Here is an 18333-nt window from a genome sequence, read left to right on the forward strand (position 1 = left end):
TGGGAACAGCACCAAAGGCAGAGGACGAGGAAATAATAATGCCAGATCCTCTGCCACCAATAAACAGTGACGTCTTGTCACTGCCCCCAGACCATGTAACACTGGTCGGGGGAAGACTTCAGCAGTTCCTGCCAGTCTGGGAAGGCATTACCACAGACAAGTGGGTGAGACAACTTATCCAATACGGCTATTGTCTAGAACTAACCTCCACTCAACATACCCCTAAGGCACCGTCCTATGTCTGCAGAGCACAGGCGCTTATTGCAGCAAGAAGTCATCTGCATGCTGCAAAAAGGGGCCATAGAACTCGTGCCTTTAGAACAGGGTACGGGGTGTACTTGCTTTACTTCTTAATCCCAAAGAAGGACTGGTCTCTCCAGCCCATTCTAGACCTCGGACCCCTGAACCAGTACATCTTGTCAGAACATTTTCACATGCTGACTTTGCAACAAGTTCGCCCATTGCTCAGTCAGGGGGACTTCCTAGCAACCCTAGACCTAAAGGATGCATATTTCCACATTCCCGTTCACCCAGCACACAGGAAATATCTTGGGTTCACCATAAACAACCAGTATTACCAGTTCAAGGTCCTGCCTTTCGGGGTCACTACGGCCCCCAGAGTGTTTACCAAGTGCTTGGCGACAGTGGCTGCGCTCTTTCGGAGAAAACACATCCATGTCTATCCTTATCTGGACGACTGGCTTGTCCAAGCAAAGTCAGCCCAGCAATGTGCCAGCCACATCTCCCGCACGATTCACCTCCTACAGTCTGATTTTCACTAAATTAACCAAAATCACATCTTCAACCCGCACATGTACAACAGTACCTAGGAGCGACAATAAACTCTAGCAGCAACAGTGCAGCCAAACTCTGCCAGAGTCAACAGCATGCAATTGCTGATTCAGAAGTTCAGGCCCCAACACTCACTCCCAGCGCAATTATTTATGCAGCTGATAGGTATGATGGCCTCCTGCATCTTCATAGTCCCTCACGCGAGGCTACACATGCGTCCGCTTCAGGAGTGCTTTGCGCGACAGTGGAACCAGGCTCGGGGACATCTCAAAGACTAGTGTTGGTGACCGGTCGTGCATACAACTCTCTGCAATGGTGGAACACACAAAACCTTTGCAGGGGACGATCGTTCCAGGAGCCTGTACCACAAATAGTGCTGACGACGGACGCATCTCTCCAGGGCTGGGGAGCGCATGTCCTCCATTATACTGTGCAGGGTCTATGGACGACGCAGCAGCAGAAGATGCACATCAACCTGTTGGAGCTGATGGCAATCTTCATGACAATGAAGGCGTTCAGATTGCATTTGTGCAACAAAGTCGTGCTGATGCGGACGGACAACATGACTGCCATGTATTACATCCAGAAGCAGGGAGGCACACACTCTCCACAATTGTCACATCTAGCCCAGAGCATGTGGAAGTGGGCCATTCAACGAAACATGCTCCTCATGGCGGAACATCACGAAGGCAAGGACAACCAGATGGCGGGCCTGCTCAGCAGGCACAGCCATCAGATGCATGAGTGGGAGATACATCCCTCGAGCTCCAACCGTATTTCAAGCAGTGGGGTCATCCAGGGGTGGACCTATTCGCCACAAAGGAAAACTCAAAATGCCAAACCTTCGCCGCCAGTTTCCCACACCCGCAGTCTCAGGGCAATGCGATATGGCTGAACTGGTCGGGCAGATTTGCGTACGCTTTTCCTCCAGCACCGCTCATACCGCTAGTGGCACAAACTGCGGCAGCACTCCATGACGCTCATCCTAGTTGCTCCAACATGGGCAAGGCAGGCGTGGTACACCTCGTTCCTAGAACTTTCAGTGGTGCCTCACCAACGACTGCGACTCACACCCAGTCTCCTCACTCAGAGCTGTGGAGACATTCAGCAACCAGATCCGCAACAGTTGAGCCTTGCAATATGGCTCCTGAGGTCATAGTTTGGCTACCTGAACCTGCCCCCTGACTGTATGAACATCATCAAGGAGGCAAGAAGACCTACAACCAGGGCATGCTATGCGGCAAAATGGAAGCGATTTGTCATTTATTGTTCCAATAATGACATAAATCCGCTAGATGCATCAATGCAAAACATATGTTATTTGTTGCATCTATACAGATGCAATCTGGCATATAGCCCCATCAGGATACATTTAGCTGCAATGGCAGCTTATCTTCAAAACAGACAGCATCTTTCCCTTTTCAGGGTGTCAGCCATTAAAGCTTTTATGGAGGGACTCGAGAGTAATTCCTCCCAGACACCCTCCTTCGCCTGTCTGGAATCTGAACATAGTTCTCACCAGACTAATGGGACCACCCTTTGAACCTCTTCACTCTTGTGAGATACAGTTTCTGACATGGAAAGTGGCCTTTCTAGTAGCAATCACATCGCTAAGAGGAGTTAGTGAGCTTCAAGCCCTAACTATTGAAGAGCCTTTCATACAGATTCATGCTAATAGGGTAGTGCTGCGTACCAACCCTAAATTTATGCCTAAGCTGGTGTAGCAGTTCCACATTAATCAAACCATAGAACTGCCCGTTTTCTTCCTGAATCCAGATTCAGTGGCAGACCGAGCACTGCACACACTGGATGTTAAAAGAGCTCTCATGTATTACATAGACAGAACAAAAGATTTCAGGAAAACTAAGCAACTGTTTGTTGCCTTTTCACCACAGCACAAAGGCAACCCCATTACAAAATCAGGATTAGCCAGATGGATTGTTAAGTGGATACAGATCTGTTATCAAAAGTCTAAACGCACATTAGCAGTTCTCCCAAGAGCGCATTTCACATGCAAGTTAGGGGCATCCATGGCTTTCCTAGGTAACATTCCTCTAGAGCAGTGGTTCCCAAACTTTTGACTCCTGAGGACCCCCATTGAGTCACCACTGGAAGCCGGGGACCCCCAAGCAATTTGTAGGAGTTAAATTTCAAAATGAAAACAGTACTTCGAAAAAAATGCACACGTGTGCACACAAAACAAATACTCAAAGTACTAAGGATTTTGGGGCCAGATGTACGACTATTTAATTTAGCGCCTCTCAATTGGTGACACATTGTGAGTGGCAAATTGCGAGTCGCTAAATGAAGTGTACAACAGTGTGTTTAACACTGTTTGGGATTCCCAATGGGATCGCAAATTGCGAGGTTCATTAATATTAATGAGCCTCTCACAATTTCCAAGCCCATTGGGAATGCCAGCTCTCCCAGGGATGGTGGCCGGCTGGGCTCAGCAAGCCACCATGTCTCGGACTGCTTTTAAATAAAGCAGTTTAAAAAACAAATGCAGCTTGTTTACCATGCATTTAAAGAAAAAAAAGAAAATGAAACGTTTTCGTTTCATTTTCTAAGGGCAGGCAGAGGTCCCTGGGACCACTGCCTTCCCTTATAAAAGAATTTTGTATGCATTTGCAAAGGGGAAGGGGTCCCCTGTGGACCCCTTCCCATTTGCGAATGCATTACCATCTACTTGAAATAGGTGGTAATTGCGACTGCAAAACATTTAAACATGGTTTTGAGACTCCCTATTTGGAAGGGAATGTCCCTTCCAAATAGCAAGTTGCAAAACCTATTTAGCGAGTCACAAACAAATTGCGACTCGCGAAATAGGCTATGTACATAGCTCAATAGGTTTTTGCATGCATAAACGTGTTCGCGAACCCGTTTGCGCATAAAAAAACAGATCGTACATCTGGCGCTTAGTATTTCATATTGAAGTAATAGCCCTTCTGTCACATGTATTTCATTTGTTTTGTAGCATCTCTCATACCATTGTATGATGTCAGAGCACTTTACATCACACACATATAAAGACATTGAATCATACATGTAAATCATTGTGTATATAAAATGTTTAAAGAGAGCCCAGTCTGGAAAAGCACAAACTCAGGATTCAGAACATAACACAGTGGCTAGCACTGACTTTAACATTAAAAATGTATTTCCACCCAAATAAATCTTTTTAGCAGCATCAGGATAATGAATACCTGGGAAAAAATATAAGTTACTAACTGGTACCATGCAGTTTGCAAGCAGCTCTTTGATGACAGTTTATAGGTCCCTCTGCTAGATTACCATTGTCACTTATGAAGTACACAGTAACAAAATAATCTCTGTGACAAAAGCAGTAACCACGAACGTATGCACAAAAAAAACAGCTTTTTAAGATGCATGATACATGTTCTTTGCAGTAGGCACAGTAACCCTCTGTGCTACATTAGTTTAATCAAAGCTGCAACTGAACAAAACTCTCCTCAGTCCAGCAGGTACATTAATCACTGGCATTCTCTTGACACTTTTATTGTTGCTGGAAAGGGCTAATTATACAAGAAATGTTTCTGTGCGTTTAAAACTGTTGCCTACGGACCACCTGGGAATTTGTCACGGACCCCTGGGGGTCCGCGGACCACAGTTTGGGAAACACTGCTCTAGAGGATATATGTAGAGCCGCCACATGGACCACCATACATACATTTACCAAACACTACTGCGTAGATGTACACTCCAAACAGCAAGCTGCTGTAGGACAGTCTGTTCTCAGAACTCTTTTTCAGACTGCTGCAGCTGGCACGGGCAACCACCGCTAAAGAGGTATCTGCTATTTATTCTATGCACAGATATGAATTCAGCAGCCCACATGCCTCGAACGGAATATGCTACTTACCAGTATGCATCTGTTCTTGGCATGTAGGGCTGCTGACATTCATATCGTACGCCCTCCTCCCCGGTGCCTGTCACAGCTGTAACACTCAGAATCGTTCTCAGGCATGGTCATGACTTACTGTATTATACTCAATCTCTGCCACAATGGCGAAAAACAATCTGAGGATGGAGAGGATGCCCATGCGCACTGTAGTCCAGGGGAGGAGCCACCTATCTCGTGATACTTCGAAGACTCTTCCAGGACAACAATGTGCAATCATCCGGACCCAACACTAGGCGGCGATCTATGCACAGATGAATGTCAGCAGCCCTACATGCCAAGAACAGATGCATACTGGTAAGTAGCATATTCCTTTAGTTATTTTATTATCTAGAACCAAGCAAGCCTGGCACAGGTAAGCAATAAATACAGTAGTAATGCAATTTGTAAACAGTTTGAATTGCAATTGTATATGCACTTTGATTTGATTACAGTAGAGCTACTGGTAATGCAATGCTTTTGATATACTGTACATATACTTTGTATTGGCTTTTTAGTAGAATGTTGGATGGCGGAATAATGCACAGCATGTGAATCCAGAAACTTCTTCAAGCTGCAAAACTACATCGACAGGTTTCAGGAATAACTCTTTTTGGCACTAGTGTAGATGAGGAAATAGCCAGGATAAAGGCAGAAATAGATGCTAAAAGCTGTTGGCCTAGAAAGACCGAAGGAGCAGTGTAAGTCTTTCAGACCTTTTCACAGCTGCTATACCACTCGGGGTTCAAACCCTTGGTGGTATCATGGCCGTCAGTCAGGTACACAACAGTACCAGCATTCCTACCACCCTTATCAGAAAAGACAAGACCATTGGCTAATCGTAATCCACTACTTGGGAGAGCTCAACTGCACTTCATTTGGACCTCCGATCTTCTCCTCCGGTTGGGACTTGATGTCAACCATGCAAAGTCAACCTAAATTCCTGTATAGTTCCTGAAATATTTTCGGCATCCATCGATATTCTCCAGGCAAACGTGTCTCCTTCAGATGAGAGATGCTAATCGATCCTTCTGAAGGCTTAGGCTGTCATGACTATCTCAGCCAACTGTGAGGAAGGCACTCTTGCTCACTGGCTCGATGGCATCCTGCATATTCGCCTTACCGAGCGCACACCACCACATGAGACTCCTGCAAGAATGCCTGGAAGACTAATGGGACCAGCGAACAGGAGAATGTGAAGTCCAGATTCGGGTGTTCCAGCATGCCCTCCGGTCCATCAGATGGTGGTGCTATCCAACCAATCTCCTACAAGGGACCCTTTTCACAAGGAGATATCTGTCCATACCATAGTCACAGATCCCTGTTTCCAAGTATGGAGAGCCCACACAGGCCATCTTCAAATTCAAGGTAAATGGTAACGCAGAGAATTTACTTAACACATCAGTCTGCTAGAGCTACGAGCAGTTTGCCTTGCACTGAAAGCCTTTCAGCCATCACTCTACTCCAACTCCCTGCTTGTTCAGACAGAATACAACAACCATGTACTACCTCAACAAGCAGGGAGGCTCGCTGTCCAGACCATTATCTCAGGAAGCCAAGGTGATCTGGAAGGCCTTTCTGGCCAGAAACCGGACCATAACAGCAACTCTCCTCACATGTGTTCAGAATGTTCAGGCTGATTCTCTCAGCAGGCTTCTCCAGGAAAACCACAAGTGGGTCTTGAACGACTACGTGGCCCACAATATCTTTGGAAGATTGGGTACTCCAAAGGTCGATTTGTTCACCACCGCAGAAAACAGCAAATGCCAAAGCTTTGCATTGAGGTACTACCAACCGGGAACTCTGGCGGAGTATCCTGTGGATCAACAAGTCCGGCAGATTTATCTACGCCTTTACTCCAGTTCGCCTAATCCTGCCAGTCCTGCTCAAGCTGTCGGTCACGGGCCAAGATTATACTCCTAACCCGGTAATGGCCACGTCAGTGGTGGTTCAAGGACCTCCTTCACCAGTATATCTGTCCATATCTCGTGCTTCCATGCAGAAAAGATCTGCTAATGAAGTTCAGAGGCCAATGGTGTACCCCAACCTCTCCTCTTTGAATTTGGTAGCATGGATTCTGAGCTAGTACAATTTGGACACTTAAACATACCTCATGACTGCATAGACATCCTAACGGAAACAAAGCAGCCTTCCACACGTTTTCCATATGCTTACAAATGGAAAAGATTCTTTATTTGGTGTTCACCAAAAAATGAGGATCCTACCTCTTGCCAGGAAGATGTCATCCTTCCATATTTGCACAATCTGGCCTTTAATTGTCTTCCATTAAGGTTTACTTAGTATCCCTAACTCTCCACAGGAAATTCCCTTTGCCTTTTTCCGAATTCTTGTCATCCGTGGTTTCCTGGAGGTTTTGAAGTAGGGTTTTCCTCCCATTAGAATCCTTCTGCTCCTTGGGAGCTTAAAGTCGTTCTCTTGTTATGCAGGAACCTTTTGAACCCATACATAAGGGGTCTCATCAGCGTCTGTCTTGGAAGACCGCTTTCCTTGTGGCTATTAAATCTGCCCGCAGGGTTAGTGAAATCCCGGCACTTTGCTGTCAAGAGCCTTACACAGTGGTTCATGCATATAAGGTAGTCATGAAGACTCCCGATTGTCTCCCCCTAAAGTAGTTTCTGATTTTCATGTACATCATACTATTTAGTTATCTGCCCTTTACCAGCATCCATCTACTCCAGCGAATAGATATCATTATTCGCTGGATGTTAAAGTTCTGTTTGGCTATAACTAAGGATCTACGGAGATCTGTCCAATTATTTGTAAATTATGGCTCCCTCCGTATGTCTCGCGATTTCTAAGCAGTCTATCTCCAAATGGATGGTTTCCTTCATATTACTCGCTTACCAAAAAGCTAATAAATGTCTGGCTGCTAAGCCTAAAGCTCATGCTACCAGAGGAAAGGCACGACTGCGGCTTTTCTCAGTTATATATCCTTTGCAGGTATATGCAAAGCAGCAACCAGGAAATCAGTTCATACATTCACTAAACACTACTGCCTGGACACTGATGCCAAGGCAGATGCTCAAGTAGGGCAGGCTTTCCTTAGGAACTTATTTGCTTAATATCTGCATTCCTTTTTTTCTGTCTCCACTACCGCATACTATAGGGATGGGCTTGCTAGTCTATTCAAGTGCTTATGACTATAAATGGAAATCCCCTACAAGAGAATGAACAGTTTCTTACCTGCAACTCCAGTTCTCTCATTGGGGTATTTCCAAAGTCATAGCCAACCCTCCCTCCTCCACGGCGGAATAGACAGGGATTCAACACATAAAACATGCATTCAATTCTCATCGCCTTCAAAAAGAACTGAAGTAACTGCTACTAGCTGTGCATGATTAGATACTGGTGGTCTCTGGATTCTTGAAGGCACAGCTTTTTTTTTAACATATAATTGCAGCCTATGGGGCTAGTCTGTCCTCTTCTCTCATGAAAAAAGGAGTTTTGTGAAGGGGATTCTTCTGTGTTAAACAGCACAAAAATTGCATAAAATATAGTATACTGGTGCCCTTTTTTTACTTCAATATGATGTGGCCACTGTAGCCTATGAATTTAGGCTGCATTGTCTCTCCATCTCTAAAGCGTCTTTGCAGGCCTTTGTGAAGAAAGATGAAAAATAACCACTTAAGAAGATATATCAAAAGAAGTACTCCGGGGTCCCCGCACGTGGGTGGCACTATTCTAGTGCTTAAGAATTATCTTGGAAATACCCCTGCGAGAGAACTTGAGTTACAGGTAAGAAGCTGTTCCATTTTCAACAGGAAGCAAAAGAACTGCTATGAAAACAGGCAGTAGATAAGGTGCCCCCTAACAAAGCTCAATGAAGGAATCTAATCAACATACTTCCTTACATCAAAACTAGATCAGTCGCTACGCCCCATATTAGACCTCTGCTTCTTAAACAAGTTCATAAGAACACAAAAGTTCAAAATATCAACTTTACCAGAGACTATTCCTCAACTCCAGCAATGGTATTAACTTGGCAACCATAGACTCAACGGACGCCAGTCTGCACTTTAAAATGAGTCACAAACACTGTAATTTCCTATACTATATAATAAACAATACACACTACCAATTCAGAGTGCTACCCTTGAGCATAGAATTGGCTCCCACGGTAATCACAAGGTGCCTGGTGGCTGTAGCTGTTTATCTGAGAAGAAAAGGAATACATGTGTACCCCTACTTAGACTACTGCCTGGTGAGAGCAAGTTCCATACACAATTGCAGAGACAGCAAAAAAAATGATGACTACACTCCACTTGAAGAATTCGCATACGACCCACCCTCTTCCTGGGAAATGAGGCGAGATGAGTAAATATGAAACACTTTAAGGCATACAGCCATGGAAAGCCCAAGGGACATTAAATATACAAACATTGCCCCAAAAAAGAAGAATATTAAGAGGGCAACCATGTGTTGGACCTTTTGGGGAGGGTGTCTGACATCAGAGGAGGCTGGATGATGCACCAAATGATGGGGACAGTCCACCAAGAACAAAATAGGGGAAGGAAGGACTACTATACAAATGGAGGGTCCTCGAATCAAACACTAGATTGTGGGATCATCGCAGCATGTGAACCCAGACAACTCAAAATCTGCAAAACTACTCCTACAGGTAAGTAACCATTTTGTCACTGTTTTTGTAGTGTTGCAAATGAGTACTATTTTACTCTAGCTGAAACTACACTAGTTGGCTTAAAAATTGGTTTCTGCAATTTGTGTATTTTAGTTCTATATTAGTCAGCTGTGTCAGTTTACATGTATTTGCAGTCTATTTCAGCCCCTGGCAGTGGAATCTGGAGTGATGGAAAGGACAAAAGTGATGGCACCCAAGCTCACACCTGGAATGTAGAAGTCTTAATTGATGTTGTCAAAGAATTGGTGAGTTTTTATTCTTCGCCTAGAAATCTTGTGTAATTGTTTTTAGACGAGTAGATAATGCTGCTTTAAGGTAAATGATGTCTGCACTGCCTGTGGAGTGCACCATTATCCTTCAAAAGAGAAGGCTTAGACTTCCTGTTTCCAAAAAGTTGAATTTTGTTACTGATGCATTGGAAAAACCAGTCTATCTACCACTTTCTGCTGCACTTAGTCACTTAGCACCCTAGGGCCTATGAACCAAGCTTGATGCCTTGGACACTTAGCCCTCCCTCTGCCATTTGAGAGCCAAATGTCTTCCTTCGGACTTGGACTCCAGAGAATGCAGACCTGTAAGGGGTGATTAACCGGATACCCTTTTAACTTTGCTCTCAGTGTAGCTCCAAAAACCTTGGCTCGCAGTTCTTGTAAATCCTGGATCACCTCCCCCATCGAAGACCCTAAGGGAAAGGCAGCAGATAAATCCGAAGTTAATCCAACAGGCATCCTCCAAAACCCTGGAACTCTTTGGTGAAGAGGATCCCTTTAGTGCTGAAGGTGTGGTGGAAGGTCCATCTGCAATCCCATGAGGAACAGTTTCAAGACTGATTTGCATAAGGCTAGGTCTGAACTGAGATGGGGAAGTGAGCTTAAGAACGATGGTGGATTCCACCCATATGTGACTGGGTGAGTGTCTGTAAAGCTTCAGCGCTCTCTTCATCTACTTGTTTGCTTTGTTCACCCTAGGTTGGCAGGTAATGCCCAGATGTGGGTCCCTTGCTCACTTTGCCAATGGATTCCAACTAGTGTGGCTGATGGTGTTACCCTGAAACTGGTCCCAGAAAGCTTGTTTCTGGTCTAGAGGGGGAAGATTTGGCTTGGCCGTTCGGCTGAACTGTTCCCATGAGGAACAGGGTCAAGACTGGTTTCCATTTGGCTGGGTCTGAACTGGGGTGGAGAAGTGAGCTAAGGAACGATGATGGATTCAACCCATATCTGTGACTGGTAATGAGTTTCTGAAAAGTTCCAGCGCCCCGTCCATCTTCTTGTGTTTGCAATCTGCAATCCTGAAAGCAGAGGCAATCAAGTCCAGTGATAGTTTTCATCAAGTGCTTCCACATGAGGGAGATTATGTTGAGACAGCACCGGAGACCAGCTGCTCTTGAAGGAAGTCTACTCACATGGTTGTAAGTATGCTCACTAGCTCTTAACTCTACAAGCCAGGGTCACAAAATAGCACACCACACAAGCTGTTGGTTCCAGTGGGAGTCAGCTACTGTAGGAAGCTGTCTCTTAATGTGATATTTTAATTTGATATGCCATATAAAGAGTCCAGGGGTTCGCTTACTAGTGGACAGGTCTTGCTATGCAATCCCAAAGTGCTCTTTTGGGGGGTAGTGTCGTCAAGCAGCCTTAAGTTTAACAAAGAGGAGTGTAAAATATATGCTGATACACACAATGATTAATAAACAACAAAATGACTTGAGATCCGCACTAATTTGTACAAAAAAAAGCAAGAATCTGTATAGATTAGGCAGCAAAGAAAAATCGTTCAGGTAAGTACTTTTTTAAATAGGAATTCTTTTCATTATAAAAAGTGGACACTGGCAGAGTTCTACAATATTAACCTGTGGAAACAAGAACAAGTTCTACTAACTGTGCATTGACTTAAAGGACCAATCTCCGGGAATTAAGGTGGGTGGTGGGCAGGGTGCAAGTCAGCATCAACAGTACACCTTTAGCACGAAGTTGATCGGGTGAACAGTGCAAATCAGCGTCAGGAACATAATGTTTTGCAGTGGAGATCAATCTCTGGAAGATGATGCTACAAGCTCTGGCTGGGGGACGCCAGTGGGGCTTAACCAGTGAGTGGGCTCTGGTCTTGCAATTTTCAGCGACGTGGGCACACTGTTGGTCCTCTTATCAAAGGCCCAGGGGCAGAGATGTCTTTAGGTGCCTGTTTTTTGTTACTGGAGCAGTCTGTCGAGGGGCCCCGTTTGCAGAGGCTTCAGGTGACCTTGAGTCCAGGAGGTGTTCAACCACAATGGACTCTGGCGTGCCTGGGTACCTTGTTGGCACCGTTGGCCCACTCCAACTCAGGCTGGGGGTGACTGATACAGTGGTGGTTTCAGGTGTTGGGTTTTGGAGGCCTCAGTCTGTTTTTTTGAGTTTCTTCTTGAACAGGTCAGCTATTCAGATGTCTTGAGTCTTTGTAGAAGGCAGGCAGTCCTCCCAAGTTAACCTACCGAGATTGTCTGTTCTGGGGCAAGCTCTGACCAGGAGTTTTGCAGCGGGAATCTTTCTGGATTCACTATGCTGTGCATTATTCCGCAGTCTTGTAATTGGGTCCGGATTCGTAGTCTTTTCCTTGTGTTTTTTTTTCTTTCGTAGCCCTGGTGTGCGTCGACGTCTCACCTTTAGTGTATTTCCGGTGATGTCGTCACGCTTCCTGCGAAAGCTCCCACTCCTGGGCACCATCTTCAGATTCTTTTTTCTGCGGTTGGGTCTGGATCGTTCCCGAAAGGGCGCCAGACATTTTTGGAGAAAGTAGAAAAATACGCATTTTTGCAAGAAAAGAGATTGAGAAGGCTACAGGAGACTACATCATAGAAGAGGACGACTAAGGGGAAGAAGAACTTCAAGAACTTCGACATCCATCGGAGAATGCAAGCTCAGGGGGCCCCCTGAACGCATGAGGTGGACAACACTCCTTTCAAATTCTGCCTTAACTGCCACCACGAGTACGCGCAGAAGGACCAGCACCCGGTCTGCAACCTTTGCCTACCGGTCGACCACAAGAGCGAGGACTGCAACGCCTGCTCCGCCTTCAGGTTAAAGACTCTTCGAGTGAGAGACAGAGGATAGCCAACGCCACCATGCAGGGCAAGGGACAGCCACCGTCCCTTCGAGACTTGGGGCTATCAGACGAGGACCACGCCGCCGCCGAACATTACTGCTACACGCTCGTAGAGACAGTTTTGCAGCGTGAATCTTTCTGGATTCACTATGCTGTGCATATTCCGCAATCTGGTGGTTGGGTCCGGAATAGTACTTCTTTTTTTTTTCCTGTAGCCCAGGTTGGTGTCTACGTCCCACCATTTGGTGTACCTTCGGTGACGTCTGCATGCTTCCGGCGGAAGTTACCACCCTTGGGTGCCATCTTCAGATTCTTTTTTCCGCCGTGTGGTCTGGATCGACTCGTGAAGCTCCAGAAGTTTTGGAGGAAAGGAGGAGGAAATACGACTACTATTCGACGGTAAAGACCATAAAAGATTGGGAGAAAACCATCAGAGAGGAGACGACGAAGGATGAGAAGAACATGGAGATCTTCGACATCCTTGGAGGAATGCGCACACAGGGGGCCCCCTGAGCGCGGGGATGTACAAGACTCCATTTAAATTCTGCAAAAACTGCCACCACAAGTTTGCGCAGAAGGACCAGCACCCGGTCTGCAACCTCTGCCTGCCTATCGACCACGAGAGCAGAGACTGCAAAACCTGCTCCGTCTTCAAGCCGAAGACACTCCGAGTTCGAGAGAAGTAGAGGATAGCTCACCCCACGATGCAGGGCAAGGGCCAGGCCCCGACTCTTTATGAACTGGGCCTCTCCACCGACAACTAAAACAACATCGCCGAAGGTCCAGATGACTTCACGGTCGCAGAGGCCGATAAGAAAACGCCTGACAAGGTAAGAGTCTACGACCCCGAAAACTCCCACAGGGCCTCGAAAGCCAGAGGCAGACTCTTGAAAGGCTGAGTCCAAATCCTTGAAAGGAGCACCAGCGCCGACATGTTCGACGGCCGAAGCTGCATCCTCCGAAAAAGAGCCCCGCGGATCCTTCGAGAGACTCCTGGAGGCCGAAGACCGGCGAAAAGCAAAGGTCGTCAAAGCAAGCCCCCGAAAAAGGGTCTTCGACTTCGAAGGAAAAGGAGCTGAAGAAAGCTTCGCCGCTGCCGAAGAGAGCAGCCGAAACGCTCGACAACGACCAGGCCTTGGAGATGCTGAGAAAGAAAAGAATGATTCAGAAAAGGGGGTGGTGATGAACAGAGTGTCTGAATTAAGCAGACCACTCTTACCCAGTCCAAGGATCAGGGCTTGATCCATCACCGTTTTTTAGCTCACTGCACCATCCCAGCTCAGAACTTGGCTATATGCAAATTAGTCTGACCCTGGCCCAGTGCATCATGGGAACAGGGAAGACCAAACTACCAAGCCAATTCTTATACTGGGAAGGAAACAAGCTACCGGGGACCGGTTTCTGGCATTTCAGCTGTCTTCTGCCCGGCTTGCTTGAATCCTGATGGTGCAATGAGCTAGGGACTCACATCTGAGTATACCCTTCCACGCTTATGGTGGACAAAAATGATTCAGAAAAGGGGGTGGTGATGAACAGAGTGTCTGAATTAAGCAGACCACTCTTACCCAGTCCAAAGATCAGGGCTTGATCCGTCACCATGCCAGAAACCGGTCCCCGGTAGCTTGTCTCCTTTCTGGTGAAGAATTGGCTTGGTAGTTTAGTCTGCCCTGTTCCCATGATGCACTCGGCTAGGGACAGACTGATTTGCATATAGCCAGGTTCTGAGCTGGGATGGTGCAGTGAGATAAATAACGGTGATGGATCAAGCCCTGATCTTTGGACTGGGTAAGAGTGGTCTGCTTAATTCAGACACTCTGTTCATCACCACCCCCTTTTCTGAATCGAGAAAGAAAAGAAGGCTCGAGGTCGAAATGCAGAACATCCTCCAGAGAAAGAAAGACTTCGACGAAAGAATGAGAAGTTAAAAGATCCCCTCGAGGCTGGCAACGTCCGTCGCTGAGGTGCAAGAGCACGAGGAGTTAAACGTCGAAGAGCCGCCGAAAACTCCAGAGCTCTCGGAGCACGAAGAGGAAGAGGACCTCTATTATACAGAAAATGATTACGGGTATCAGCAGTCAAGCTACGGCTCAGGTTCCTCGATGGCCCAAGACCAGGATTGGCAGGACATCGAGGCCGAAAACTCGGAGGAGGCTGTGGAGACCTACCCTTAGAGGCCTTCGCCACCGAATGACATCGGGGGCATACAACAAGGTCGTCAGGAAGGCAGCAGCAGCTTATGGGGTTAAGCTAGAGGAGGAGAAGCCAAAAGAAGATTTCCTGCTGGAAACATTGCTCCCCACACAGACAAGAAGCCAATTCCTGCCCATGGTGAAAAGTATCACAGACCAGGGGAAGGAAGCCTTCAAGGACCCGGCTACATGCAGATCAGTAACGCAGAGGTCGGAAAAGAAATACAAATTCTCCTCCCAGGACCCGGCTTACATCAAGGGGTCCGTCACAACAGATTCAATAATCGCTGCGACGGCCAGAAGGGCCAACGTCCCGACAACATCTGGGCCTCCACCTGACCAGGAAAGCAGGAGGATGGACCTAACGGGCCGGAAAATAGAGAGAAACGCCGCAACGCACTGGCGGATGGCGAACTCAAACGCCCTCCTGAACAGACATCAATACCAACATTGGGATGAGATGGGGCAATTGCTCAAGCACCTCCCGGAACAATACCGTGAGAGGGCATCACAACTTGGGGAAGAGGGGAAAAGCATTGCTAACTCGTGCCTGAAGTCAGCCTTGGATGGGGCTGAAACATCCAGCAGACTGATGGCTATAGGCATCACAGAGAGAAGGCAAGCCTGGCTCAGGATCTCAGGCTTCAAAGCTGAGGTTCAAAACATCCTGAACACACCCTTCAATGGTGAAACACTGTTCGGAGCCCCAGTTGGTGAAAATCTCCCACAACTGAAGGACAACAAGACGGCAAGGTCCATGGGGGCCCTGCAATTTAGGGGGATGAGAAGGGGCACTCCTACGCGGAGGCCAAACGGCAGAGGTGGAAACCAGCGAGGAGAATCACACCAGGCGTTCCACCAGGGACAACAGAGTGACAACCAAGGTCACCAGGGCCAGCAGAGGCAAAACTGGAACTACCAGAACAGGGGCTAGTCCTTTCGATCAAGAGGAAACTGACGAGGACAGAGAAGGAGAGGCGACAAACAACCCCCCTCTAAGTGACTGCACACGAGAAAAGGTGCTCACCCACTCGAACCCTCTGGGGGAAGAGCACGGAAAAACAAGGAGGAGAGGGCTACACGGACAAGACACAAAAGAACATGTAACTCCAGTTGGAGGCAAGCTAAGATTTTTCTCCAGGAGTGGAGAAAAATCACCACAGACAAGTGGATACTGAACATCATGCAGTTCGGATACTGCATAGAGCTGCTAAAGAATCCACCAAACAGAAAGTAAAAGAGAAGAGTCCACTCGGGAACAGAGCTGCGATTGCTCCAAAAGGAAGCTCAAGAACTCCTCCTCAAAGAGGCCATTGAAACGGTCCCATTCAAAGAACGGAACAGGGGAGTGTACTCAAACTACTTCCTTGGTACCAAAAGTGGACGAAAGCCTAAGACCCATCCTGGACCTACGGTTCCTAAATAAATATGTAAAGACCCAAAAATTCAAGATGACATCCCTACAAGAGGTCATCCCGCAGATAAAGGCTGGGGACTTCTTGTCCACCATAGACCTCAAGGATTCGTACCTGCACATCCCCATGAACAGGCAGCACAAGCACATGCTAAGATTCACAGTGAACAACGATCACTACCAATTCACAACCCTGGCTTTCAGTCTAAAATCCGCACCAAGGGTGTTCACCAAATGCCTCGTGGCAGTGGCCGCGCATCTGCGAAGGGAAGGGATACACGTGTACACCTACCTCGACTGTCTCGTAAAGGCAAGTTCTTACAGGACATGCAAAGATCACGCACAGCAGGTCACAAGAACGCTAACAGGCCTGGGATTCTCCATACACTGGGGAAAGTGCTCAATAAAACCGGAGCAGGTGAAGATCTTTTTGGGTGCTCAAATCAACACCGTCCAATGCAGGGTGTCACCCAGCGAAAAGAGAACACTCAGCCTACTGAGGGAGAAACGTTCCTATCAGAAGGGGCGAACTCTGACAGTGAGGACACTGAGCAAGATCTTTGGGATGATGGCGTCATGCATACACCTGGTCCCCAATGTACGCCTACAGATGAGACCGCTCCAAGAATGGCTACAACAGCAATGGTCACAAGCTACAGGAAGTTGGGAGGATCTAGTGGTTGTAACACATAGGGTGCAGGAAGAAATAAGGTGGTGGACCAAGGAAAGGATAACAGTAGGGAAACCTTTAACACCACCGGACCCAACAGTGACAATCACCACAGATGCATCCCAGAAGGGATGGGGCGCACACATGAACAAGCTCAGTGAGGGGCCTGTGGAGCCCTACAGATGCGGTCAGACACATCAATTACCTAGAGCTGAAAACAGTGCTGCTAGCATTCAAGGCCTTCCAGAAACACCTGTACAGCCAGAAGGTGCTGATACAAACAGACAACACCACAACGATGTTTTACATAAACAAACAGGGGGGATCTCAATCATACCCTCTGTCCAGCTTGGCACAGGAAATCTGGAGATGGGCAATACCACTCAAAATAGACCTGCTAGCCATACACCTGCCAGGGAAGGACAATGTAGAAGCGGATTGGCTCAGCAGGCAGACTTCAGCATCCCACGAGTGGGAACTCAATATACAGGTAACACACTATTCAGGAGGTGGGGCACTCTGACAATAGACCTATTTGCAACACGCTGGAATGCAAAATGCCAATACTTTGTATCCAGGCAACCAGAGGCACTATCACAGGGGAATGCCCTATAGATAAGCTGGTCAAAAACATTTGCCTACGCTTTTCCCCCCCGATACCACTGATCCCCAGGGTTCTCAACAAATGCATGACAAGCAACATGACGCTGATCCTGGTGGCACCACAATGGGCCAGGCAGACCTGGTACTCTCAGATAATGGAGATGTCGCAGGCCCACCCCCCGCCAATGTCCCCCACCCGAAGTTCTCAAAAAGAAGAGACTTACTCTCCATGTAAAACGGAAAAGTTCTACATCCAGAGACGGAGAGCCTCAACCTCTCAGCCTGGCTCCTGAGGACTTAGAGTTCGCACATCTAAAACTATCAGAGCACCCTGCGGGTGCTGCGAAAGGCAGGAAGGCCCAGCACACGCAAATGCTATGGGGAAAAATGGAAAAGATTCACTCAGTTGTGTTGCAAGAAAAAACTCCACAGAAAACTGACCGGGGAATCTACGGTGCTAAGGTACCTCACGCACCTAATAAAGGCTAAGCTAAGCTCATCCTCGCTAAGGGTACACCTGGCAGCGATTGTGGCATACACAAGAGGAGAAACAGGGAGAAGCTTCTTCACATCTCAAGTCATCAAAAGATTCCTGGAAGGGGCTAAAAGAATAGCGCCACCAAAAAGAATGCCGCCGCCGGCTTGGAACCTGAATGTAGTACTGACAGAGCTCATGAAAGCACCTTTCGGACCTATCCACAAAGCATCACTGCAAATGCTGACTATGTAAACAGCCTTTCTGGTAGCAATCACATCGCTACGGAGAGTGAGGGAACTGCAGGCTCTAACACTACAGGAACACTACATCCAGATACACAGTGACAGGGTCGTAATGAGAACGGACCCGCACTTCATGCCAAAGGTGGTGTCAAGGTTCCACATGAATCAAAGTATTCAGATCCCTAGCTTCTTCCAAAACCACACTACAAGCGCTGAGAGAGCACTCCACACTCTAGACGCAAGAAGGGTAGTGATGCACTACATTGAAAGGACCAAAGGACACCGGAAGACAAAACAGTTCTTCGT

General features: G+C 47.1%; 1 protein-coding gene across 11 annotated transcripts in view; it reads left to right on the forward strand.

Moving 5' to 3' along the window:
• CNOT1 (CCR4-NOT transcription complex subunit 1) overlaps positions 1–18333 on the forward strand; it is a 1684613-nt gene that overhangs the window by 401968 nt on the left and 1264312 nt on the right. For all 11 annotated transcript variants that reach the window (XM_086945302.1, XM_086945307.1, XM_086945301.1 and 8 more), the window contains exon 10: positions 9488–9598. In XM_086945302.1, the coding sequence (XP_086801428.1) occupies positions 9488–9598 (111 nt within the window). The remainder of the gene's footprint in view (positions 1–9487; positions 9599–18333) is intronic.

The sequence above is a fragment of the Lissotriton vulgaris genome, chromosome 12, assembly GCF_964263255.1.
Source record: "Lissotriton vulgaris chromosome 12, aLisVul1.2, whole genome shotgun sequence".
NCBI lineage: Eukaryota > Metazoa > Chordata > Amphibia > Caudata > Salamandridae > Lissotriton > Lissotriton vulgaris.